The sequence below is a fragment of the Lepisosteus oculatus genome, chromosome 3, assembly GCF_040954835.1.
Source record: "Lepisosteus oculatus isolate fLepOcu1 chromosome 3, fLepOcu1.hap2, whole genome shotgun sequence".
Classification (NCBI taxonomy): domain Eukaryota; kingdom Metazoa; phylum Chordata; class Actinopteri; order Semionotiformes; family Lepisosteidae; genus Lepisosteus; species Lepisosteus oculatus.
Genome location: NC_090698.1, coordinates 2,143,952 through 2,169,281, shown reverse-complemented (window position 1 = coordinate 2,169,281; position 25,330 = coordinate 2,143,952). Strand labels below are relative to the sequence as shown.

General features: G+C 50.0%; 1 protein-coding gene across 2 annotated transcripts in view; it reads right to left on the bottom strand.

Moving 5' to 3' along the window:
* Nucleotides 1–7: 7 nt before the first annotated feature.
* plekhg2 (pleckstrin homology domain containing, family G (with RhoGef domain) member 2) overlaps nt 8–25,330 on the bottom strand; it is a 43,305-nt gene continuing 17,982 nt past the window's right edge. Inside the window, exons 2-14 of one of the 2 annotated variants that reach the window (XM_069187742.1) lie at nt 21,777–22,177; nt 16,262–16,362; nt 8,639–8,705; nt 7,439–7,485; nt 6,992–7,142; nt 6,380–6,511; nt 5,877–6,059; nt 5,390–5,482; nt 4,232–4,318; nt 2,408–2,441; nt 1,567–1,668; nt 1,005–1,103; nt 8–292 (exon numbers count right to left, since the gene is read on the bottom strand). In XM_069187742.1, the coding sequence (XP_069043843.1) occupies nt 210–292; nt 1,005–1,103; nt 1,567–1,668; nt 2,408–2,441; nt 4,232–4,318; nt 5,390–5,482; nt 5,877–6,059; nt 6,380–6,511; nt 6,992–7,142; nt 7,439–7,485; nt 8,639–8,705; nt 16,262–16,362; nt 21,777–22,177 (1,580 nt within the window). In that variant the 3' untranslated portion in view covers nt 8–209. The remainder of the gene's footprint in view (nt 293–1,004; nt 1,104–1,566; nt 1,669–2,407; nt 2,442–4,231; nt 4,319–5,389; nt 5,483–5,876; nt 6,060–6,379; nt 6,512–6,991; nt 7,143–7,438; nt 7,486–8,638; nt 8,706–16,261; nt 16,363–21,776; nt 22,178–25,330) is intronic. The other variant, XM_069187741.1, reaches the window with a different exon arrangement.

The window sequence follows — 25,330 nt, the reverse complement described above, 5'->3', positions numbered from 1 at the left end:
AGCACATCCTATACAACAGTGTCACGTTTTACTACAGCAGGGGTACCAAGCTCCAGCCAGGGAGGCCCACACTGTCACTAAACCTTAATGCCCTGATTGAGGAGATCATGAGATTAGCTGGACCAGGTCTCCAGATAGTGATGATTTAAAGAGACCTAGAAAAGCTGCTGGATGCTGGACTACAGTAATATGCAATAATACTCAAACTCTCAAATATTCAACACTAGAAAACGATAACAGCAAACAGACTTACAGCTCTGCTGATAGGCTGTCTCAATGTCTTTTGCAGGAGCTGCAAAACAACAAAGTCCCTGAGATTCACAACGAGCCATGATTTCTGGTGTTTAGCCCTGAAAGCAGTGGAGAGTCAAGAGGGCACAGGCCAGTCCTTACACATATTTTTAGACTTGTCTTTTTAAGAGAAGGAAGTTTCTTGAAGGAATCTTTCACATAAACGTGCACAGCATAGCTATGTGACAGACCGGGGAGGTTCAATCCCGGTTCTGGGGGGCAGGTGTGTGTCTGCAGGTTTTAATTCCAGACCAGCTAAATCAGCCGAAACCAGCTGGACCAATTTACTTGACCGCTCTCTAAGAAGCCTGCAGATTCACCAGGACTGGACTCCTTGCCTGAGATGTTTGTCCATTTTTAAGAAGGGAGTATGTCCTTCTTCTTGCTCCTGAATAATACTTTCGATTGCATTCTGTGTGAGTTCCCCCAGGTCTGGCTTGTGTTTTAAGTCAGAATTTTACTCAAGTGCCATAATATTAGAAACCTGGATATGCACAATATGAGTAGCACAAAACAGGACCGGTGTAGTTCACTTACACAGCGCCCTGCATTTGCAGGAATTCCTGATAGAAGACTCAACCACATATAGTAATCAGAACCACTGGGACATAATCACTCCTGTGCTGACATCTTCTGCATGTAAGAGCCAATCTACCAAAAGTGTGTGGAAAGCACACAGACCAGGAATGAGGACTGGTCTTGCTAGGACTCACCAGACTGCCTCCGGCCTCTTCTATACGGCATGTTGCCCTCCAGGAGCAGAGGGAAGCTTTTTTTGGCCTTTTCGGGGGTGTATATAAACTCCGGGGGCTCTGCGGACGAGACGCAAGGGGTTAAGACGGAAAGGGCAGAAGCAGTCGCTGTTTATTCTCCACACTAACATCATCGCACTCCCTAACAAACCCGTGTAGCTCCTGCAGTGGAAGATTAGTGGCACTGTCAGGTCATTGTCGGCAGAGTGGAAAACAGTGCCAAAAGGAAACTGAAGGTAAAGCACAGTGAAGAGCAACTGTTCTGGCTGTGCACGTGCACCGCGTGTGTCCCTCACAAGCACTGTGAGGGACTGTCAAAATACTGTCATGTGCATCCCTTTTGAATTGTCACACACAAATCAACAACAACAAAAAAAAAACATCAGTTGTCACCAGCCTCCTGGGAGTGGTCATGTGACCATTTGCTGCATCACTTCCTGTTACCAAGGTGCTGTGCAGAAGGCTGGTAAACACAGGGCTGAAACACAGGGGCGACAGGGGGGGCAGAGGTGGCAGGACAGACCTGACTGGCGCCTCCCCCGGTGGTAGCCCCTCGAATCATCCAGGCGGGGGGAGGCGGCTGGCTTCTTACTGGGCTCGTGATCAAACTGGAGAGCAGGGGGAACTGTCCATCAAAACACAAAATAAAGACATGAGAACACTAGAAAGGTGACAAACGAGAGCGTGCCGTTCAGCCAAGCTGCTCCATTTGGTAGTCAGCAGTTAACTGATCCCAGGATCTCATCCAGCCCTTTCTTGAAGGATCCAGGGTATCGGCTGCGACAGCATGGCTGGGCAACTAGTTTCACACTCCCACAACCCTTTGTGTAAAGAAGTGCTTCCTGTTCTCAGTTTTAAATTGATGAACTGACTTTCCTGTTGAGTACATTGAGTTTTCACTGTTGATTTTTAAGACGCTAACCCAGCTGTCTTTAAATACTTGTATTGGTAATGGAGACATGTTCAGCAAGTGACTGATGGCCATAAGACCTCACGGCTGTGGTGAAAAAGGTAGGGGAGTAACATTTGCTTTTGTCCTGGATCCTGTGTTCAGTTACAGACTAGGACACCTTCTGTGTGGTGTTTACATGGTTTGCCTGCGCTCACAGTTCTCTGACTTCCTCCCACCTCTCACAGACATTGCGGCTGAGGGAACTGGCGTTTCTGCCTGAGTGTGCCCTTAGCACAACTGGCATCCAGCACCCCTGGGTTTCTGGGCTGAGCTCTAGGTTGCCATGAGCCTTGCCAGGAATACGCATATTTCTGAGGACAGCTAACGGATAAGTGGAGAGAATGTGGGAAAAGGTCTTCAGGTAAAATCAGGAGAAGACAACAGATTACAAATGAGCAACAGCAATACTCACATGGGCAACAGCTGTCACCAAGCACCTGTCTGGCCTGCAAAAGACAACAAGGGGAAAGACACAAGTAAGGCCAATACAGAGTTACAGCCAGCTCGACAGCACAGCTTCTGCGGCGATGCAAAGTGAAAGGGATCTTGCTCCTTGTGTCAGAAAATGCTGGGAATTTAGAAAAAGAGATAACTCTGTCTTTCATTCGTCTGCGCAGTGCGCAACCAGAATGGTGAAAACCGTGCAGTGAGAGTGTTTGGCCATTAGGAGGCAGCACAGCATCAAGATGCCTGGACAGGACGAGTTTTTGGGGAACACAGAACGGCTGAGAAGGGGACAGGATTAAGACACCCATTCCTACATTTTTTTAACCTGCCTTAAATTTCCTACTTCGCTTCCTCAACAGCGTGGTATTTGTGCACTTGACAGGCTTGCCTCCTGTCTTGGCATGGATAATAATTTACCATGAGAACCAGAAAAAGTTTCTGCATTCTTACGCTTCATGGAAGGAATGCCCGGTCTTCAAGCACACTACTATCTCACGCCTCATGAAAACATTTCCTACAGATAGCTCTGTGCCCTGTTTTTGTATATTTCCCATGGTTTTTCATCACTGGCACCATGTGTGTGCTCTGTGTCTCAGTGACTTCTCATTTGTAAACCAGTGATGGGCAACCAGAATTAAAACAGGGTTATCCCAGGACACTGCAGTAGTGAGAAGCCCAAAGACGCCAATCACCCAAAATGTGTACCAGTCTTCTGAAGGTTGAAGGTGGTGTTAATAAAATGGATTTATTCCAAGAATACCTTCATGACCTCCATACAGTATGTCTCCCCAGGCTGCATGTTTCCTATCACTAGTTTATACCATTTTACCATGATGTCACATCACTTTACTGCACTCTACTCTACTTTTACCATGCTGTTTCTTCCAAAGTGCTTCTTTCTGAAGTCTGTCTGACATTTCACAGCACTGAGACAGTGGACAGTGTTCAAAACAAATCCTATAATAATGTATATACAGTATACACATTTATCTATGCAATGTTTGAACCTGTGTACTAATACGAGTGGTGCGCAGAGATTCTTCATGAGGTTCTGCACTCGTCATTTAGATGAGAAAGAGGAAACAATAATTGCATTAATAATAATTTATACATCAATGACCAATAATAATCGCACTAATTGCAAAGTAGGACTCCACTGTGTTTTTTCAACTAGTAGAAACGCTGTCACGTGTTCCTGACAGTAGTTAAAACTCAGTTCCTAATTGAATGCATCTGTAGACCGGGCTCTACTACTGAAATTAATCCCTCTTATATTTAAAAAGTTAATGTGTTCAATCTGATAAACCCAGGCAGCCAATTGCCAGGGCCTGAAGAAGGACTGAAAGACCGGGTGATTGACAATGAAGCAGATTGATCTCCTTTAGCACTGCAGGCACTGTGGTCGAGCATGGTGCCTGTTGGGTTTAAAGGCAATCAAGTGCTGCCACACAGCAATGCCAGGGGCAAGCCTTCTCCATGTTCCCCACATGTCACTGCTTGATGCCTGTATTAACACTCCCCGAACAGGCGACTCAGCCCCAGCCTCAGCCTGTAGCAGTTAAACAGCAGCATGGCACAGCACTGAGGATCCAGGCTTCGGAAACTGGAAGGTTGCAGGTTCTAGTCCCAGGTGAGACACTGCTGTTGCAGCTTTGACCAAACTACTTCACCTAAATCGCTCCGGTATAAATGGCTGGTAATGTAAGATACGTTGGATAAGAGGGTCGGTCTAGTAGAGAGCGGTGCTGCTGTGTCGCGATCGTGCCTGTATCTGCCTGAGCACACTGACCTTCTGTGGCAGGGAGGCTGGGTGATTCTCCACAATCAACCTCTTGAGGTAGTGCAGCCACAGCCTCTTCTCCTCCTGGTTCTTGGCCTGCAGAGAGATCACCGTTACACCACTCATCGAATGACACCTTCGTAGATTCTGCACGATGATTTTTGGTACTTCTGTCTTGGTAACATGGTAGTTCTGCAGGGCTATCTTATGGATATATATATACATATTTCAGTCTGCTTCCACTGTGCCCAACTACAGGTTGTCGCAGGAGCACCATGCCATGCTGTTCCAGGCTGACATGGTGCAGGACAGGAAGCAGTAAACAGTAAACAAATGGTTAAACTCACAGGAAACCACAGCAGTACAGTTGGATAAAACCGCAGTGGAACTGATAAACCACCACGATAAATTCACCGAAGAAAGATTTCATAAGGGACATTACATTACCCAGCAGAAATAGTTTGAAGTGCCTGAACGATTTGCATCTTTTAAGTGTCAGTTTATTGTACCTTATTTTGTCTGCGAAGTATGTACACATCAAACTACCAATTTTCATGTTAGCGTACCGCTGTATTTGCTGACTGGGAGCTTGTGAAACATAGAAACAAATGGATTTCAGGATTATCATGATTTAAGTGGGGGACTGATTTGGGTCCGGTTTAGGGGATGAATTCTTCGTGGGCTTGTGGGAGTGAGGAACAAGCCACTCAGCCATGTGGTTGAAGCCGATTGTCCGGCTTCTTTCAAGAAATGGCGGATCAATTAGATCGATTAGCTGCTAATGACTGCCTGAGCCGAGTGGCTCCTCTTATGTTCGTCCCCTCAAGGGCAGCGAGCGGCACTCATGCAGGTCTTCCTAACTCGTCTCTCCTCGCCCTGCGGGGGAGCTTCGCGCTGGGAGCAAGCTGACCCAAAGCAAACAGTTCTGGCACTTCAGGACTTGAAAGGGGGTGAGATTTTGGTGTCTCCGGAAAAGAGTTTTTGTTTATCTCTCTGCTGGCCTCGGGGGGGGGGGGGCTGGGAATCCCCCGGGAGCAGCTGGAGACTGTTGCTGGGGAAAGGGAGCCCTGGCTGTCAGAAAATGGAGGGAATGGGCAGATGGAGTTTCCGTGGAGGGACCGCCCCCTGCTTACGGAAGTCCCGCACTCCCACTCCAGCAGACCCCACCTGCACAATGTGCTGCTGCTTGGGGATGGTCTGGTCCGACACCTTGAAACTCAGAGGGTCCTTCAGGTTCTCCGCCAGCAGCAGGTTACAGCACTGGGAGAGAGAGGCAGGGGTGAGAATCGCAGGACCACACGCTCCTCGGTAGACACCGCCGACAGCCCGTAACAGGTGAATACCACGTGCTTTCTAATGGCACACCATTGCCCGGTTCTGGGAGTGTTATTTATTGTTGTCGCAGCTGGATAGAAATGACAAAAATACAGAAAAACTAAAACAATCTACAATCTGCAAGCCAGGCAAGAGCCCTGTTTGTACTGTGTTGATATGTTGATCTGCTCATGCGCTGGAGAAGACGTGAATCTGAGCTGCGGACAGTCTAAACTACTGCAGCGGTGTGAAGACCAGGAGCTGCCCTGTCCTTCAGGCCGCAGTAGGGTGTGCGCCGCTGTGCACGTGGTGGGTGTCCAGCTGGAGGGAGGGCGCTTACGAAAATGTGGGTGCTGTAGACAAAGTTCTCATTCCTCTTCTTGGCGATGAGTAGCATCTTGTCAAAAAGGAAGAAGGCTCTCTCCTTCTTGACCCGCTGGACCCGGAAAGAACCCTCCAGAACCAGTTCCCCAAAGCCGCTCAGGTCCGGCCCGTTCCAGTTCAGCAGCAGGCTCTCGATCTCCTGCGAACAGAGACCAGCGGCAGGCACAGCCTCTCAGACTCCACGCTTTAGCTTCAGCTTTTCACAAACCCACAGAACCACAACTTCACAGAGGTATTATAAAGAAAATATAAACACTAGACAGCAATCTCTACTGACCGGAGAGGAGGACATTATTTCTATCACAGTTCCAGCCATCACCGCAATGATGCACATGCAGCGATCTGAGACCTGCGAAGCCGAGAGCTCAGCCCCTCTCGACACGCCCCCTGCTGGCCAGATACGTGTGCGGCGATCTGAGACCCGCGAAGCCGAGAGCTCAGCCCCCCTCGACGCGTCACCTGCAGCCTGACGGCGTGCTCCTGCTTCCGCTTCATGTCGTTGATGTACCAGGCCACAGCTGTCATGGTGATGATGGCCTCCTCCACCACCTCGTACCCAGGCTCGCTCTTGTCGAAGTGTTTGGAGAGCTCCTGTACACAAAGAGGATACATCTGTTGGCCCTTCCTCACACTCTGATCAAGGCTCTGGCTGCGGTCCGGAACATCAGACACAGATTTTAACAAGGAAAAGCAGAGGAGCTCTTCAGGCTGGCAAACAGAGATCAGTGCCAGCTGTGCCTCCTGATGGTTATTTAACGCCCACCCCCTATCACATCACATCTGCGCAAGGCTCCAGCCAAACTCGGAGAGAAAGATCTCCTTCAGCGCTCAGTGAGCAGATTTCAACCATCTGCATCCCTCACTGTGGTTTCATTCCTGTGTGTGCGTGCCTTAAATACACAAGGCCATATAACATCTGCCGGCCGTCTCTTGTCTTTGGAAGTGGCACCTCATGCCATGCAGTCTGGGAGACTGGCTTTGCCATTGGCAATTTTTTCCAGGGGGGGCCCACAAATAACCTCTAAGCCTCCCCCCTGTGCTTTTGGTCCATTGAGACCTGCCTCTCCTGACCTGCAGCAGAAGGTGATACTTGAGGATCCTCTGCACGGGCTTCAGCAGGTACGTCTCCAGAGGCAGGGAGTGAGAGAGGGTGGCCTGGCGCTCCTGGAAGAAACGCACCAGGCTGTTGTTCTTCATGCAGTCCCGCAGAACAGCCACGGAGCTGAGCGAGGTGGGGAGGGGGGCAGAGAGAAGAGGAGAGGGGTTAGCTGAGCCCACAAGTCCACAGGTGCCGGTGCCACTTCACCACCTGCCAGCACGGCAATCCACTACCCTGGCATTCCCACTTTCTGGAGACCATCCTAGACTTTCGCACTGCGGCTCGGAGAGCGAGCATGGTCGGATTTAGAACTGTGGGAAAGCTCAGTCCTTTAGGAGTAACAGCAGCCTGCTCACAGCTGAGAATTGAAGGGAACAGTTTTCAGGTCCACCAGGAAGCAGAGATCGCGAGAGACTTACTTGGGGTAGTTCATGCAGTAGAGGGTGTAAATGTCGAAGGCTTCGCTCTGCAAAAGGAGACCAGAGGGAGAGGCAGACATCAGCATCTGTAAACAGGGGCCAAACACAGCTTTCTTTTTTCACAGGACACAAAGCGGATCTCAGAGGGGTCTGGCCGAGCGGGCTGGCACCAGGCAGCGTGTCGGCCAGAAGGACCGGCCCTGCAGAAAAGCTTGTTTACCCGACTGCAGCGGCTTCCAGAGCCAGATCTGTTCAGTCCTCTCTGAATTGGACAAAATAACTGGCTGCATTGAAGCACGCTGCTCCCCGTCTGTGTACACCGATGATTTATTACCCAGACCTGCAGGCGTGCAGTCCAGCTGCTCCTTGGTGTAGAAGCACATTCTGGGCTCAGATCAGTTCGACTTCCCCGGGTGAGCAGGTCAGACTGTACCTCAGCTAAAAATACACCCAGTAATTGCTTAATTGAATCTACTGTACTTCTTGGTAGCTCATTTCCACTCCCATTTTCTCATTTGCGGTAACACTGGCGCATTCACTGAAAGCACACAGCGGGAGCCTGAGGATACCAGGGTGTTTCCCAGGTCCTGCTTGAAGGAGAGGAAGCAGTAAAAAAAGACCACAATGAGGGGTTCAGCCTGCGTGCCGAAATCTGTGCAGCCACCTCTGCGCTGACGGCCAGCTGTGACCGAATGGCTCACCACACTGCAGCGTGAGAGATCGCCTGTCTGAAAGCATCTGGCATGAGCCATTTCCTCACCAAAGGGCTCGAATTTTTTGTTTGTGTCTTACTTTTTTCTTTCTGGAGGGGGGTGGGGGAGGTACTGAGGGGGTGCGGTGCAGTGGTATATTGAGCAGTGACTCTGTGAGGTAACCACCATCTTGGCTCAAAACCCAGGCCTGTCAGGAGGTGGCCTTGAGCCAAGATGGTGGCTTCCTCACTAAGCCACCTCCTGCCACATCACAGGGAGGTCTGAAAGGTTTGGAAAAGGCAGATGACAGATTCAGGTGCAGTGCAGTTTAAACACTTATTAAACCTCAAGCTATTAAAGTCACCAGCTGTGCTACTTTTGCAAAGAAATAAAACCATGTGCTGTTGCGATTACCTGAGTATGCTCTGAAACGATTTGACCAGGCAACCTTCCGTGTGGACTGTTTTGTGCAGTTTGAATCTTCTCCCTCTCACCCCAGGACACTCACCCTTTCCACGAAACACTCAGCGATGGCAGCTGCCTGACTGCATCTCTCCAGGTCTTCCAGCAGCTCGCTGTCAAACCAAGCCAGCAGGACAGGTCAGAGCTCCAGGCAAAAAAAAAAACAGCTTCCCATACAGATCCTATTGTTCTAGCAATCTGACTATTTGTTTTTAATGATAATAATAACAACAACAACAGTAATGATCATCATCATCGTGTTTATATAGCGTCTTCAAAAGTTGCTTCTCAAAGCAATTTACAGGAACAAAAGCTAAAACTGAATAAAACAGTTAACAAAAACAGGAGATAAATAAATTACAAATAAACACAAGAGATTAGAAATGCAGCAGAAGATGCAAATGAGTAGAGACCAATTACATAAAAGCCCTTCTAAACAAGGTGGTTTTGAGTCTTGATTTGAAAGAGCTCAGGGATGTTGACTCTCTGATATCCTTGGGGATAGAGCTCCAGAGTTTTGGGGCACAGCAGGAGAAGGCCCTCTCACCCCCAGAGTGTAGCCGTGCTTGGGGGACAGACAGGAGACCAGAGTCAGACGAAGGAAGGTTGCAAGGAGGGGAGCAGGATGATAGTATGTCAGACAGGTACTGAGATACAGAGCCATGTAGAGCCTTATAGGATGAGGATCTTGAAGTCGACTCAACACTTGACAGGAAGCCAGTGCAAGGACTCCGTGACAGGAGTAATGTGATCACTTGTACAAGACCTGGTCAGGATTCTGATTGCTGAATTCTTCACATATTGAAGTTTGTGCAGCTTGTGCAGTTTGTGTTAAGAAACCCAAGTGTGCAGGGAGTTGCAGTAATCAGTTCGCAAACCAATGCATAACAACAGGCTGCTTTGCACAAAAAGACAGTCACAACATGCTGCTCTGAGGTTGTGCCTGTTGCTGGCCATCTGCATCATGTGAAGTTGACTTAATCAACTTAAATATCCTCTACAAACAGTGCTGTAATGAAGGCCTTATGCACCATGGACTGTCTCACCCCCTCCATTGTGAACTTACACTCCTCCCATCTGGGAGACTCCTCTGTGTCCCCAGGTGTAACAGTGACACACTCAGGAAATCTTTCACCCCCCCAGCAATCTCACTCTGAAATAATGTAAATTCTGTAACACTACTGCACCATCTTCTCTGCTGGTAATGTTTCTGTGTCCTTGTTGTTTTGTTGTATTAGACGGTGCCATAAAACTCATTTTCTGCAGAGGATAAGAAAGCTTAGATTGAGCTGACAGTGGTTGTTCATCATCCACACGAATGAGACCCACAGAAGAGAGTGACCGTAGTGGACCAGTGGCGGGTCAGCCGGGGTACTGGTCTCCCAGCTGTTAATTCCTACGGGGACATCTGACTCGTTGGTCACACGGTATCCGAGGGCTCAGAGGGCGATCACTGCCAGCGAGGGACCACAGAGCAGGAGCTGCATGACTCCAGGAGCCGCCAACAATTCCTAAAACCTGGAGAAACGCGCCAGTCTGTCGCATGGAAGCGCTACGCCAAAAATGGGATCGTGAGAAACCCTCCTCTGCAAACATCGCTAAGGAGTTGCAGATGCTCTCTGGACTAATTGAAAACGTATCAGTTACTAGGTTTTGACAGCGTTTACCGAGATTAAAATGCCAAGCTGGCAGCAGAGCTCCGTGCACAGCTACAGAGCTAAGCTTGGAAATCTTGCTTGTTACTGTAAGGTATAAAATCAACAAGGACATGACTCTTGTTTTTCCTTTAATCTGGGATGCATGTTTTGACAAAGTTTTTAAAAAGCGGTGATTAAGTGCTGGCCAGTTCCAATATTTTGACTGTTGTAGGGATGAAAATTGCTGTCCTAACCGAATGCTTCCGAACACCAGCTCAGCTCCTGTACAGACACCATCCTGCAGGGTTTATAGGTCTCTCTAAATGGTCTCTAAGCACCTGGAACAAATTGCAGTTTTGACCAATTAAGCCCAAAAGCCAAGTGTATTCATGCATTTAGGCCTTGAATGAAATCAAAACCAGAAAACCCTGCAGCTATCTTCATCCCTGTTGGTCATCCCTGCTGCGGACGCTGCCAAAGACTCTGCAGTGGCTCCAGTAAGCGTTTGTTATAAGAATGGCAGGAAGAGCCTTGGATTTCCAGCTCTGTGTAATGCCACAGAGCTGCCAAATGAAGTCTGCAGCCCAGCAGGCAATTCCAAAACCTCTCTGTGCTTGAGAGCCCAGAGCGGAGCTGCAGTGACAGTACAGCAGGAGCACTAAACCGGCACCCTTCTCGGCCAGAGACCCCCAGCACTCGCATCCTCACACGCAGCTCGCTGCCCACCTCGGACTGCTACACAGCGGGAAGCTGTGCCAGGGGGAAGCCCAAGAGTGCAAATGTTGCAAGGGGAAAGGAAAGTGCCTAAATGTAGGAATCCTGCTCAGAACAGAATCAGATGGAAAGGCAGAGGACAGATGGATCAGATAGCAGAGCAATCATTCTGAACACAACTTCCACAAAGCCCTTGTTTGTTACTCTCCCTCCGATCCATGCTAGCAGCCCCTTAAACGAGCCCAGATGGGATTCATCTGCGTTTGGCTCATCATCAACCCTCCCACCATTCCCCTCTCCCCCCCCATCCCATCCCATCCTGGAGTGCTCACCCCCACCCCCTCAACTGCTGCCGAAACGGGGAGTCTGTCTGTCAAATAATCACCAGTGCAGTGACCTGAGCCCCCCTCCAGGCAGAGATCTGGGGGGATTTTGTTGCAGAATGCAAATTAATTCAATTGGTTTGTTTTGGATTAGTCTGTACAGAGAAAGGGAAAGAGGTCAGAGAGGAGAAGGGCCGGGACAGGAGGTGAGAGAAGGAGAGAGGAGAGGAGAGGGGCAGAGACAGGAGAAGAGAGGAGGGGAGAGGGGCAGAGACAGGAGGGGAGAGGAGGGGAGAGGGGCAGAGACAGGAGGAGAGAGGAGGGGAGAGGGGCAGAAACAGGAGAAGAGAGGAGGAGAGAGGAGGGGAGAGGGGCAAAGACAGGAGGTGAGAGGAGGAGAGAGGAGGGGAGAGGGGCAGAGACAGGAGGAGAGAGGAGTAGAAAGGAGGGGAGATGAGGAGAGAGAAGAGCTGGGCACAGAGAGGAGGGGCAGAGGAGGAGAGAGGGAGAAAGGAGCAGAAGGAGAGGACAGGGGAAGAAAAGAGGACAGAGGGGCACAGTAAGGAAGGGGAAGAGGGAATTTTCGCATTGCAAGTTCCTTCCTCTGAACGAGCTGACAGAAGTACAGTAATTGTGGAAGGGTGTGCTAGTCTGTGCTGGAAAGCAGAGAATTTAAAGGGGGTTTGTTTTTAAGAGGTTTTGATTCTGGATTTGAGTCCTTGAATAAAACGTAAAGCTGGAGCTCAGTGGTCTTATGATAGACTTTAGCAAACCACATGTCAAATTGCTGAAGCCCATCTTCCAATTATTATTAACCATAACCAGCGATACAGCCTTCAGCACTTGAAGCGTCAGCTGGAATTATTATTACAGGAATAAAAGAACCACTTTGGTCATCTTTAAAGAGGCCTGTAAAAACAGAATGTTAAAAAAACAAACCGCTTTATCCATGCCACAGTGGCAGAGAACACTGTGTAGCAATGGGCTGTATCAATTCACATATCAAGTCTAATAAATGCCTTCTGGACTGGGCGGCTGTGCAGCAGTAATGTGCAGATGTGTTCTGAGTTTTCTCCTGCAGTGCAGTGCAAAGGAAGGCAGGGAGTTTTGAGAGAAGTAAACCTGCAGCTGAGTGAGCAGTCTGCCTGCGCTGAATGATAACACGCCCACGTACGCAGCCGAGACTCTTCAAACCCCAGATCGGCGATACAGTTACTCTGCTCCTCGGCCCTCCTCCCACTCACCGGCGGGGTCTCTCTGGCGGCCCGGCGGAGGAGATCGCACATGCCTGGGTGTCTCCCAAAAACGACAAACCGGAGAGCCCCAGCCAGCTCACATGTGACCTCCCTGAACCGAGCCGGGGTCTGGCGTGTGACGCGCTTCAGCCACAATCCCAAAATTCCTTACACCTATATAGCGCTTTTCTGGACACTAAGCATGAACTAAAGTCACTGTTGCACTAAGTGAAAGAAAACGGAGAAAGACAATCCGAGGGAGTTTGGAAACGAAGCACTGCCTTGTTAGGATTGAAGTGTTCTGAGGAAATTGGGGTTGGTCTCCTCCTCCTTTCTGTCAGGCTGGGAATTTTCTTTTCAGTAACCACCAGGTGGTGCCAATGAAAGTGCCAGGGTCTAGGGTTCAATTCCCATGTGATCCTATTGGTGCTGCTGGGCACCCCTGGTCACTACCTGGCCAAAGGAGGACTGGCGCTGCCGCCTTCCCACCCCCGACCGGACCACAGGGATGATCCAGGAATCTATGCTCCTCCGACTAAAAGTGTTCTGGATTTCTGTACATGATTCTGGTCTGATGGGAGATTGAGAAGACAGGTGATCACTTCTATCTTCAGGGCCTCGGCAGCCAGCTCTTCTGTCCTTGGACAAGCACAAAACGTCTGGAAGAGGAGGAGGGGGAGGGCGACGTCACAATGTAACAGGTTTTAACCATGTTCTCCTGTGTGCGTGTGCGTGTGTGTTTCTCTCTGCGCTCCAGTCCAGGAAAAAGAGACGGGCACTTCCAAGATCAACAGCTCCTGGATCTCTGGCTGTAACTGGGTCTCATTCACATACCTTGTGTGGTTTTTTGGGGGTTGCGGTTCATTTTTAATGCGAGGTGCACAGAATTCCCTTGCTGCAATAAAGCACAGCTAGATAAATTTCAGCTGTGCTTGCGGTTGTCTTCCAAAGAATGTCCTGCTCTGAATTTGAACATTTCTATTGTTTGAGACTGTGGAGCAGTGGGCAAGCTGGACAGAGTTTACTCCATGTCTTGTAAGGTCAGACCCCAGATGATGCCCAAAAGACTGGGGGTACAAACAGCCTCATCATTTGTCCCCGATATCATCCATACAAATTGCTCTGCACCAAGAAACTGTGTGAACTGGGATCTTCCGCCAGAATTTATGTTACAGGAAACACGGCTCAGACTCCAAGAGCAAAACAATAATCCATCACGCTGAGAGAGTGTTTAACACTGCGGTACGTGGAAAAGATCTGGAAAGCCGGCGTTCTGAGACAAAATGGCCGATCTGTCAATGTGTCGCTGCACATGCGACAATGTGACAACGTCCCACACAGCTCTACCGCCGGAGAGGCAGTGTATCAGCAGCACAATGGCAAAGACAAAACGGAGGAGGCGCAAACACAGGAGGCTGTTAGATTGGAAACTTTGCAGGACTTCAATGAAGTAAAATGAAGGAGCTCCTTGCACCGGAGCCGCAGAAATGCCAACAGACGTGTTTTTCATAGAGAAAGGACTTGACCTGCTCTTCTTGGAAACTAGCCAGTCCTGCAAAATCTGTCAAGCCCAGGGGGGCCAGGCTATGTGCTGCATCAGGGGCCCCAGCTACAGCTGGGCAAGCAGAACTCACACTGGGGACCCATTCTTCAGACTAAGGGGCTCCGCTACGGAGATCAGGCCTGAGTTGAATATTTGAGTGGAATGAACTACAGTACAACAAGCCCTGGGTCCCACAGACCAGAGTCCAGGCCCTCTGTGGCTCCAGGGATCGCAGACAAGCACACAGAAGCAGGAAGCAGAACAGGAAGACAGCCTCAACACTGATCTGCCGCTCTGTTAATCCAAGGCTGATGAGCGCCAGGACAAGACAAATGCTGCCAGCGAGGCCCAGCCCTTTCTACAGGCCGAGCGGAGCACACGTGCAGCACGAGAAGGAACTTCTTCAGGAGCGGTCAGAAAAATGGCATCCGCGCACTGCTCCCGAGACTGCCAGCACCGACCAGGAACAGCACAGGACTTGATAGCACCACGTATTCCGAGGAAAACATGAACTCCGGCAGCTAAGGGACAGGGTGTAAAAACACGGATTCTGAACATCTGGATTCTGCTCTTACATGCCTCAAAATAAGCCGTCCAAATGATTTCAAATTAGTCTTCCATTTCCAGCAGTACTAATTAGCTGGCCTCACACCCAGGAAGGGGCACAAGCTGTATTTCAGGAAGGAACCATATAATAAGGTAGAAGAGAACTGGTTATTATAACACACCAATGTCTAACAGGAAAGCACTGCTTCTCTCTAGAGAACACCGCCTGCCAGGAACATGTGGGCACAGCGAGTTTTAGGGAGGTGCTGAGACCACCTGTGATCATATCCTGAAGTCTTTCTATACGGTGCTGGTCGTTTCCCAGTCCAGCCACTCTTCCCAGTCTGTGAGTCTGCTGGAGAGAGCGAGGGATTTTCTGCCCCGGAGCCAGTGCGGAGGGCAGGTGGCAGTGGGACGCTTGGAGTCCACAGCACTGCCAGGCCTCTTTCAAGGAGCTCCCTTTGAATGAGCCAGCCTCTCGGATTGGTGAAAGATTGCCCAGCTCGACATTAAGCAGGAAAGTCGTTCTTCTGACAAGAGGAGACCACTGCTGCTACTATGGTCCTTCCTGGGACATTCCTCTCTGCCCCCTTTGTCAAGGTTTCTGAATGCTTTTTGTAAGAGCATTTACAAGTGAGAACAGGAGGCAGCTCTCTACACAAAGGGCTGTGGGAGTGGGGAACAAGCTTGTTGCAGATGATCCCCTGGTTTCTTTGAGGAAACGGCTGGGTGAGACCCTGGAAGCTACTAACTACCAAAACGAGCTGGATAATAGAAAGGCTTCCTCTCGTCCTTCTTAAAGCGCTGTTCCAGGTCCAGGCAGCACATGTCTCCCTTCCAATCCACAGGAGACGGACCTCTCCTCCCTGCTCTGACTGGGACCCTCGCTCTGTTCACTCTGGGACTTGGTGGTTAGGTGCTGATTGTCTTCTGTAGAAGGCAGCCTCCTTTTCTTTCACCACGTGGCAGTGCTGGAAGTTGCTGTGCTGTAATAGTTCATCCATCTTTCGTGAAGAAATTCCACCTTGATGAAAAAAATTAACCCGCAATGGCACTGCCCTGCTTCAGGCTGTCTAACCTGGTCTCAGCTGTCCTGCTGGTCTGCGTCTCCTTTGGCCATGTGACTCCCACTGACCCCGCCCTCACAGCCCCCCATGTCAGCTGTCAACACAAACATGCAGCAGACAGGGGAGACTCAGAAAGATGCCTCCCAGGCCACTGCTGAAGAAGATATCCTGGTTTCTTTCAAGAAACTGCTGGCAGAGATCCTCCGCTCAACCGCCAGCTAGCACCTACAACAGCTAGACTCCTTAACTCTACAGCATGCGCTGTCACATTTCTGCTGCTCCTACTCACTGTAGACTGTCCTCGGTTCTGTGCGCTAGGGTCATTGTAAGGGCGAGAGAAAGCACAGCATGAGCAAAAACATACAAACACTGCAACAGAAGAACGGGCCAGTGGTGCACTGTGCTGAAGGCCGCCTTGTGGTTCCGTCTGGCTGTGGACTAAATTCCACTGCTGCCTTACAACGACCTTGCCTGACAGCAGGGGGCCCAAATTTCTCAGCTCAGCAGCCTGTGAGCCGAGCAGGAATGGAAGAGACAGAACTGAACCGTACCGAGACGCTGGGAGAGGTTTTCAGAGTTCCAAGAGAGGAGCATTCCCACATACCTGTTGAACTCGTATATGTCCTCTATGTTGCAGAAGAGAGTGCTGACCTCCTCTGGCTTGAGTGGCAGGTCTCCGCAGTCTATGATACATCCCAAATAATCCTGGCCAGGGAAGGAGAAAACAGACATGAGCACTTCAGCGCCACAGCAAGACACCTGGCCAAGCAGGGGCTGAGACACGTGTTTGCTCCCACACAGGCTTGAAAATTCATTCAAAATGCCCTTCTCTTCACCCCCACCCAGTTAACCCTTGCAATCTCAGTGCAGGGGCAGTAAAAAGGCAGGAGCAGTGCCCTGCGAGTGTCTGAGAGGCACTGTAGCTCGCTCCCCGTGCTTCCCAGCTTCCCTCAGGAGAAGGACATGGAGCTGAACTTCACTCGGATCTGTGATGTAGAAGCTCTCTGCGGCCTCAGCAACTGACACTGACAAGAGAAAAAAGGCTCCCCCTTCTGCAGAACTTTGCTCTGTATTTTCTTCTCCCTTCTCTTGGGAAATGTAGCTCCATGTTCAGTGGTGAGAAAACAGATTTTTGTGGCTTATCTATTTTTTCGGAACCACCGGCCAAGGTTGACTCACTCTCCCGCGACAGGGCTTCCAGCCGGGGTAGCAGCTTTAGGAAAGTGGGAAGCTTTCAGGCATCACTTGTTATTCACAGGCCAGAACATCTGGGCGTTGGTCAGAGCCAAATCAAGAATGTCAGAACCTTTTGGGAACAGCTTGTGTTAGGCACAAGGGATCTGACCGCAATACTAAGAGCTGTGGTTTCATATTTTATCCAACAGCTGAGTTGAAATGTGTACATTTTGCAGGTTAAAATGGATTTCTTTAATGCATGTTCCTTGTGGACCAGCACTATGAAACCAGGGCATTGTGTGACCAAGTGCAGTGGCATTGTGGAAAAACAGTGATAAAGGGTGGAGAAGTATGTTAAAGCATGTTACATTGTGGGAAACCGCATAATGCACAGTGGGAAACCAGGACAAAACTCAACTGAACTGTACAAAATGCAGTTAAACATTAGCGCATTCAGAGCCTCACAGCTTTTGACTTGTCAATGTCAGGCTTTCCAAAGCCAGCTGCATTGTGGGCTCTGCTATTTCCTCTTAAAGTGGCTGATCACATGACGTAAGTGCTAAACCCACAAATATTAAGTAATGTTATGAGCTAATGTTTCAGCCGGGCCTTCAGTTTGATAGATGGCTTTGTGAGATTTCTTTACACATTAAACAGCTACTGAAAACCTGGTGAAGAAGAAATAAATGATTTATGCATTTATACCTATACATTCATCTAGTGCACATATTTATTAAAACACCTCACAATTCATGTACAGAACTTGAACATATAGAGCACACGTGAAGAAATCATTTTACTGAGTTAGATGTTCTGCGAGTGGCATTCATACCTAATAAAGCATTATTAGAGGTATTAGATTGGCTAGATTTGAGTTTCTGGTGTCAGTGAAATAATGAAGGTTTCCTCAGATGGGGAAGGATGAATGTGTGACTATGATCCCTTCACACCCTCCTGCTGCAGATCCTCTATCCCACCGGCTGCGTAAAGACGAACAACACCGAACCCCTGAAACTCTCCGAGCAGCTTCTGCAGGAGGAACTGCAGGGTTCTGCTTCTCTCGCAGACTTAGATCGATGCAGTCCTCTGCTCATGAAGTCAAAATGGACCGTTTCTATGATTTCAGACAGTCCTCTCAGTTACAGAGGACTGATCTCTCCTATGCACAAAAAAAAAAACAAGACTGCAGACAGAGCGAGAGGTGCTAATTCAAACTGCAAGATTTACGAGCAGAAAATGACCAGGCGTTTCTGTAACATAACGGTTCTGTATGGAGGCATGAGAGTGCGGGCAATTATGTCGCTGCTTGGAAAACTCAAACGCTCTAACCTCAGGTTATTTTTACAGGATCACAGAGCGTGCTTTGTCTTTTAAGGCAATGTTTGGGAGCTGGCAGGAATTCAAGCCCTGCCAGGAGGACCACGATTTCACTCTGCCTCATGATCTCGTTAAGAACGACACAGTAATTTAGTTTGAATGGCAACGTTAAAGAGCCGGAACTTTCCAGTCTCTGTACACACACAAAAAAAAAAACTAATTTCGAGTCGCTCGGCACTTATCTCAGATGTTTCAGCCCCATTTATACCAAATTGTTGGACTTCGACGCGATTTCCAAGTGCCTAGCTCGTTAGTCTGATAAGCCGTTTTTGGCCCAGACAGAAGGCTATTTCCGAAGGCCCAGCAACGACAGTGCACTGAGAGGGTGAGGTGGGTCAGACTATTTCCCCTTGGGAGTCTGGCTCCAGATGCAGCTGACTCTGAAAGCAAAACAAACCGGTTTGTGGAGCTGATCCCAGCTGTGCCCTTTTCAAATGATTCTGGGTAAACAAACATGAAAGAAGCAAAGGAGAATGGGCACCAACCAGTCCCAAACAGGCACGGTGAGACTGGGCTCTCTGTGCTCCCACCTACCAGAACATTTCAAACGAACATTTCTTCAAAAAAACACTGTCTCAGCACACTCCAGAGAGAAACCGAGGCAGGGAGGGGAAAGGGTAATCACATTCTGGAAGCTGTCAGGAGAGCCCAATCTGCGATAAGACACAACCCTAACACGCCAAAGACAGAGGTGCCTTTGAGAAAAAAAAACATGTCTGAGGTCTGACGAGGAAAAGACAAGCCACAGAGAACATGAAACAGACAGAAACCAAGGAGGAAAGGAAAAAAGAAAAAAAACACACTGTCTCGTGCAGCTCGTTTAAATTTTTGCACGTTGGAATTCAGAGAAAAGGTCGGAGGTTTTCGGAACAGCAGAAGAGATGCCCCTCCTTCGCTCAGATCCCCCCCTCACACGAGATACGAGGGCCTCTCAGTCCCCCCCTTCCTCCTTCTTCCCTGGTCCCAGGAGCTTTCTAACGGGGGCTACAGCCAAAAGCCCTCGCCTCACCCCCCTCCTTTTCCTGTCCGATCTGGCCGAGCTTCAGGCGAAAGGGGGCTTCTCTCCCTTTACGACCTCCCTCCCCCAAACAGGCTGCCGTCACGGTTGGTTTTCATTACTGTCGCCGTTGACATCACCCCACTGCTCGGCCCCCGATTAAAACCAGACTCCCCCAGCTGATCCAGCTCGGCCCGACCCAGCCCGGCCATGGGCACACATTGCTGGCCGATGGTCCCCCTCTGTGCCCCCCAGGCCTCACTCCTCAGAAACAGCCCCTCTCTGGGTCCCACCCAAAGTTTTCAGCCCCTAAAGATCAGTTCCTTCTCTGCTCCTCCTTTTTCTTTTTACAGCTCGTTAACACTGGAGGTCTCCTTTTATTTCCATCGCACGCTGTTCAGAAAAACGATTGTGCCGTTTGTGGCACACATAGCCGTGCACAAAAAACCTTCGAAACCCCGAGCGAGGGACGCCCACAGGCACCAGCTGCGTGCACTTGACCGGACTGCTCAGGCTGCGACGGGGGCTCTGGAAGCCATGGAAATGGGGGTTTTGGCTGTGTCCCTATTCTGCTGGGCGAGATCTGCGTGGAAACATGAAGTTATTCCTCGCTGGAGCGTGTGGGGTGGGGGGTGGGAAATTAAGTTCTGGAGCAGACGGCTCTTTTTCAGGTCAGGTTCTGATCTTGTCCTGGAGTGGCCAGCCCCAGAGCCTCTCGGAACAGGTCTGGGTATATATACCTTGGACGGGATGCATCTCATCTGGCCCTGTTCTCATATGACAGGGTCATCTTGGGAAAGCATGTTAAAACTGCGTCTCAGACTTCCAAGATCGCATTCCAGCAGTAAAACGGAAGCAGCATGAATTCTTGTGAATTCTGTGCTCGGGCCTGTAATTTCAGGGCTCGTTGAAAATGCCCCGCTAGTACAAATTCTACTCCCCAAACATTGACCTTTGACCCCTGACCCACCAGGGTCCCTCCAGGAGTCTCGCCTCCTTTCTAAATCGAATAAACGTGTTGAAAAACACAGCCTCCTTTCTCCAGCTCCCCGGCCCTGGCTCAATTACTCCTAATTGAACTAATGGCTCTGACTCCGGTGCGGGTCCTGCCGAACCCGCTGTCGCGTTACACCGCGCTGTGGCCTTGACGCGGCTTGTGAATTCTGGACAGCTGCAGTTCCCGGTCCCCCTCCCCCGCCAATGTTTTTATTACAAAAGCAAAGAGCAGGAAAAGAACATCAGTTGCGATCGCGGAGCTGTGTGGATCATACTGCCGGCTGTTTCTTTCACTGTTTAGTTTCCCCAGTTATACTGACCAGGCAAGTTGGAATCGCCAGTTGTGTCTGAGTGTCGGCCCACGGGACGACGCCTGTACCCACGTGGGGAGAATGGGGAAGTGCAGAAGGGCTCCTCTGACCCGCCCACCCTGAAGCCACCCAGCCAATCATCTTCTGTCATCCGTTTGACCCTTCCTCCTTGACCTCACCCGAAGCCTGCAGAGTCACCCAGGAAGTCACGGGGGTCGCTGTTTCACCGGATACCGAGAAATCCCTGACTTACAATTCCCATCCCTGCCCTTAGCCCTGCTGAGCAGCGTGACCCGGGTTCGAACCCGTGTCCCGTGGATCAAGCACCTGATCCATCCCAGTACTGCCATTCATTCCAGAATTATAGGTACTGCAGTCCCACATCAGCACTTTCCATCAAGGAATACAAGGAAAAGATGAGGATACAAGAGCCTCAGACAGTGCCATATGGAAGCTCTTTGTGTAAACTGAGGGTCGAGAAGACACTATACAGGAGGAATATTTTTTCCCAAATTATTTTCTCAGAAGAACCCGTGCAATGTTTCTGTGTTCTACTTTTGCTTACATCTCAGGCTATTTAATTGGACCGTAAAGTCTACTCTTTCTGCACTGCATTTAAATTGAATAATAATAATAATTGCTCGCACTTATATAGCGCTCTTCTGGACATTGCACTCAAGGTTCTTTACAGGTAATGGGGATCCTCTCCCCACCACCAGTGTGTACCCCCACCTGGAAGATGGTCCAGTCTGCTCCCCACTCACCAGCTCTCAGTGGGGAGGAGAGCAGAGTGATGGAGCCAGTTCAAAGATGGGGATTATTAGGAGGCCATGACTGGTAAAGGCCAGAGGGAAAGTTGGCCAGGACACCAGGGTAACACCCCTACTCTTTTCGAGAAATGCCCTGGGATTTGTAATGACCACAGAGAGTCAGGACCAAGGTGCTATGTTTTATCCAAAGGACACCTCCTTTTTACAGTGAAGTGTCCCCGTCACTATACTGGTGTATTAGGCTCCACACAGAGTGCAGGGTGAGCGCCCCCTACTGGCCCCACTAACACCTCTTCCAGCAGCAGCCTCAGATATCCCAGGAGTCTCCCCTCCAGGTACTGGCCAGGCTCACACCTGCTGAGCTCCAGTGGGCTGCCAGCTGGGAGCTGCAGGGTGATGTGGCTGCTGGCACCTGATATAAAGGTGTGTTTCTCCTATCCCAGGCCCTGTGCCCTGCCCTTCCCCGGCGTCCGCGATGAATCCCAGGCTTACCTCCACGATGCTCTTCAGGTCCCGCACGTAGGCCTGCTCCGTCTCCACGATCTCCAGGACCACGCGGTCCAGGCGGGACAGCTTGGCGCGGCCCGCGTCGCCCAGGGCGGCCAGGGCGTGGCCCGCGCGGCCCCGCTCCTCCAGCTGGGACAGCGGCGTGAGGTCCAGGCTGATGTCGCTGCCGTTGCGCTGGGGCGGGGCGTACGGCAGGGACCCGCCGCCGCCGCCGGGCCCGTCCTGCAGGGAGGCGGAGGAGGCGGAGGAGCTGAGGCTGGCGGCGCGGTCGCTGTCCGAGCACACGGTGTTGACGGAGGTGCAGCTGCCGCGGCAGGCGGGCTCCGCGGACGCCATCCTGCCCACGATGCTGCTCAGAGACGAGACGGAGGAGGGCCGCTGGGCAGCTGCGGGCAGAGGGGACAGGAAGACGGGTCAGGCCATGCACCGAGCAGAGAGGGCTCCCGGATACGACTGCATCGCAAGAATTCATCACTCTGGATCTGGATCGCAAGAATTCATCACTCTGGATCTGGATCGCAAGAATTCATCATTCTGGATCTGGATCGCAAGAATTCATCACTCCGGATCTGGATCACAAGAATTTTAAAGAGCACAGCATCATCTCGAGGTGTTCAAGCGGGGATCTACATCCAGAATCCTGAACCCTGACCACGCCGCCACACTGCTGCCTCACTGTTAGTGAGCAGAATGGTCTAACAGCTACGTCTGCGCACATCAAGTGTTTTGAGACTTTGCATGTGTGTCTGCAGGGTTCTTAGCCATATCTTTCATTTTGCACTTGATCAACACCTGATTTAACTTCTTATCCACCTCATCAGTTGTATTAGGTCATTGAATTCTGAGAGGGCACGGAAACCTGAAACAAAAGCAGCGCAACAGGACTGGGACCGATCCAGCTGCAAACCGAGTGTCTTAGTTAAGACTCCCTTCTTTGCCTCTCTCTTGCAAACGTTTAAAAACGATGCCGTTCAGCCTGCAGCAAGTGGAAATGTCTTCCTCCTGGGCACAGATGCCCTGTCTGCGGGCACTGAGGGGGCACGTTGGCACTTCGCTGCAGGAAGCTCAGCAGAGCCCCGAAGAGGCCTGGCACGGTGTTTCAGTTTCTCTTTCACAATCAATCCCACTGAAACAGCGGTGGGGATCAGCAGTCAGCAGGGGCTGGATGGGCCTGACATGGGGGACTCGGGGTGAAAAGTGGGGTACATCACAGACGGTCTCAGGAGAGGCGCGCCGTTTCAGCCCACTTTTCCACCCAACATCCCTCCACGCAGTTTGCCCACTTCGTGAAGAAGGAAGCACACAGACCACGATGAGACATCCTGACACACGACGGGAAAGAGCGCTCTGTGACAGGAGACATGAAAAAAGTTCTGCCTCGATCTGCACCCTCTGTGTTTTCACTATTTCAGTTTCTGCCCTTACCCAAATGAACAGCGATTATGATCTCTGCTGTTTTGCTTTACAGACAAAATCCTGTTTACAATGAGTACAGAGCTCATGTCCTCAGCTTACACTTGAACCCACAACCCTCCTCTGTGCTGCGGCATGTGACAGGCATCCCATAGATCAAGGGCCCCAAGGGCCTCAATACTGCAGGTTCTCCAGGTCTCTGGAAATCAGCAGCTTAACTCTTGCAAGGGCTGCCCTTGGCAAGCAAACTAGTACAGCATTCTCACACTGTTACTGCATTGCCAACTTTAAAACCTCAATTAATCAAACAAGCTGCTTGACTGAAACAGTCGCAAGGTGTTTTCTCTGCACGGGGCCAAGGGCCCTTGACAGGACCAATGATGGGATCTCGTGCAGTAAAGTGTGCTGGAGGCAAGTTTGAATCTCACTGAGGTGAATCCGCTGGAAGTGCAGAGGCAAGCCATTGCAATGGGAGACCAGAGGAAGTGAGTGAAACTGACCCAGTTCTGGAGTCAGCCCTCTGCGCAATTTAATTTAATTCAGCTGCGATCAGCCCAAGCTGATAAACACAACAAACAGTTTTCTCTTCAAATTCCTCAGCCTTAACCACACACCTTGCAGCAGTGCTGCAATATTATTTTTTTAATCCTTGATCCAATCAGAGAACTGTAAAGAAAAATCGAATGCTTCTTTGGCATTCAGTGCACACTCAGCTAGAAATGCAAGAAAAGCAATTCAAACACTTTCTCTCCAGATTTTGCACCAGATGTATATTGAGTGCTGCTTATGTTGGACTGAAGCAGTGATTTGTAGGTCGTAAGACAAACCCAGGAGCAGGCGGGGGAAACAGGCAAGCAACAGGCGAGTGTAGTAAACAGACAGGGGAAACAGGCAAAGCACAGTCATAGCAAGCAGAGCCCAAACCCAGGTGACACTGAGCAGCAGCACAGAGCACAAAGGGAGATCTACGAACAGGGTTGAGGGAAGCAAGAAAAGTTCGTTACCCAGTAAAACGCAGTTCAAAGGCACACAGGGTATATCCGGGATAGAAGGTCAAAACAAAGCAGGGTCAAGAACCCGAGTGACATACAAGACAGGGAACTGGGGATTTAGAGGAGTGTACAACTTGAGAGGCTCAGAGTAAAGACTATCACAGAGCCCAGAGCACTGCCAGATCTGACCTCAAGCAGTCTGATGCACCTGAGAAGGAAGAGGTCCTGATTACCCACAGGTGAAACAAGCTTCCTGGCTTCCTGCATATGCATGGCAACCAGCCCTGACTGACAGGTAAGTAGAGGCGTGACCAGCACGATAAGATGGTATCAAACAGCTGGTGAGGCTGACAGAACACAAGACATGTGTTTGACATCTCTTCCTCAGTGAAACAGAATTCTCAAGAGAGTTTCTTGGAAACTACGTGGAAATCCGTTTAAAAGAAAGAATAGACTTTCATCACACAAAAAGGAAAAAAAAGACATCTTTATATAAAGGGTGTGAGAGGGTGGAACAAGGTACTCACCCATGTAGCTGAAGGCAATATTTTGGCTTTCTTTAATGAAATAGCTTATTGAGATCCTGGTTTCAATTAACCAATTAACTGCTAAATTCCAAATGGGCAAGAGGGGCAGAATGGCCTCCTGCCAGCATTCTTATGTTCTCATGAGCTAAATCCTAGTTAACTCTTCAAGATCGGACTCTTAAGTGTCCTGTCAGCGGTGCTTTCTACTAGAACTCATTCTTTAATAAGCCCTGCTGCCCTGCTCCCCCAGACACTACTGTAACTTCGTCCACAACTCATGGCAGGACTTTCCAGACAATGTCTTTCTCCCATCGGAGCCTCGCACTAAATGCATTTGGATTCATTTGGCCAAAAGACTGGTCAGGAAGACAGGCTCGGCTTCTGGAGATAAATGTTGGCGATAACGTCTATTTTCCTTGTGTTGAAGTGCCAGTGAAGATTCCAGTGAAATGACTCCTCTTTCTCTCTCTCTGTCAGTCTGCGCTGATGCCTCAACACCTCATTTTTCAGCCAGGCCCTGGTGCTTGCTTTCCTGTTCCTGCGAGCGGAGCGGAGGTCTGGCCTGACTCCTTTGTTCTGAAAATCCTTTTCATAATAGGCCAATATA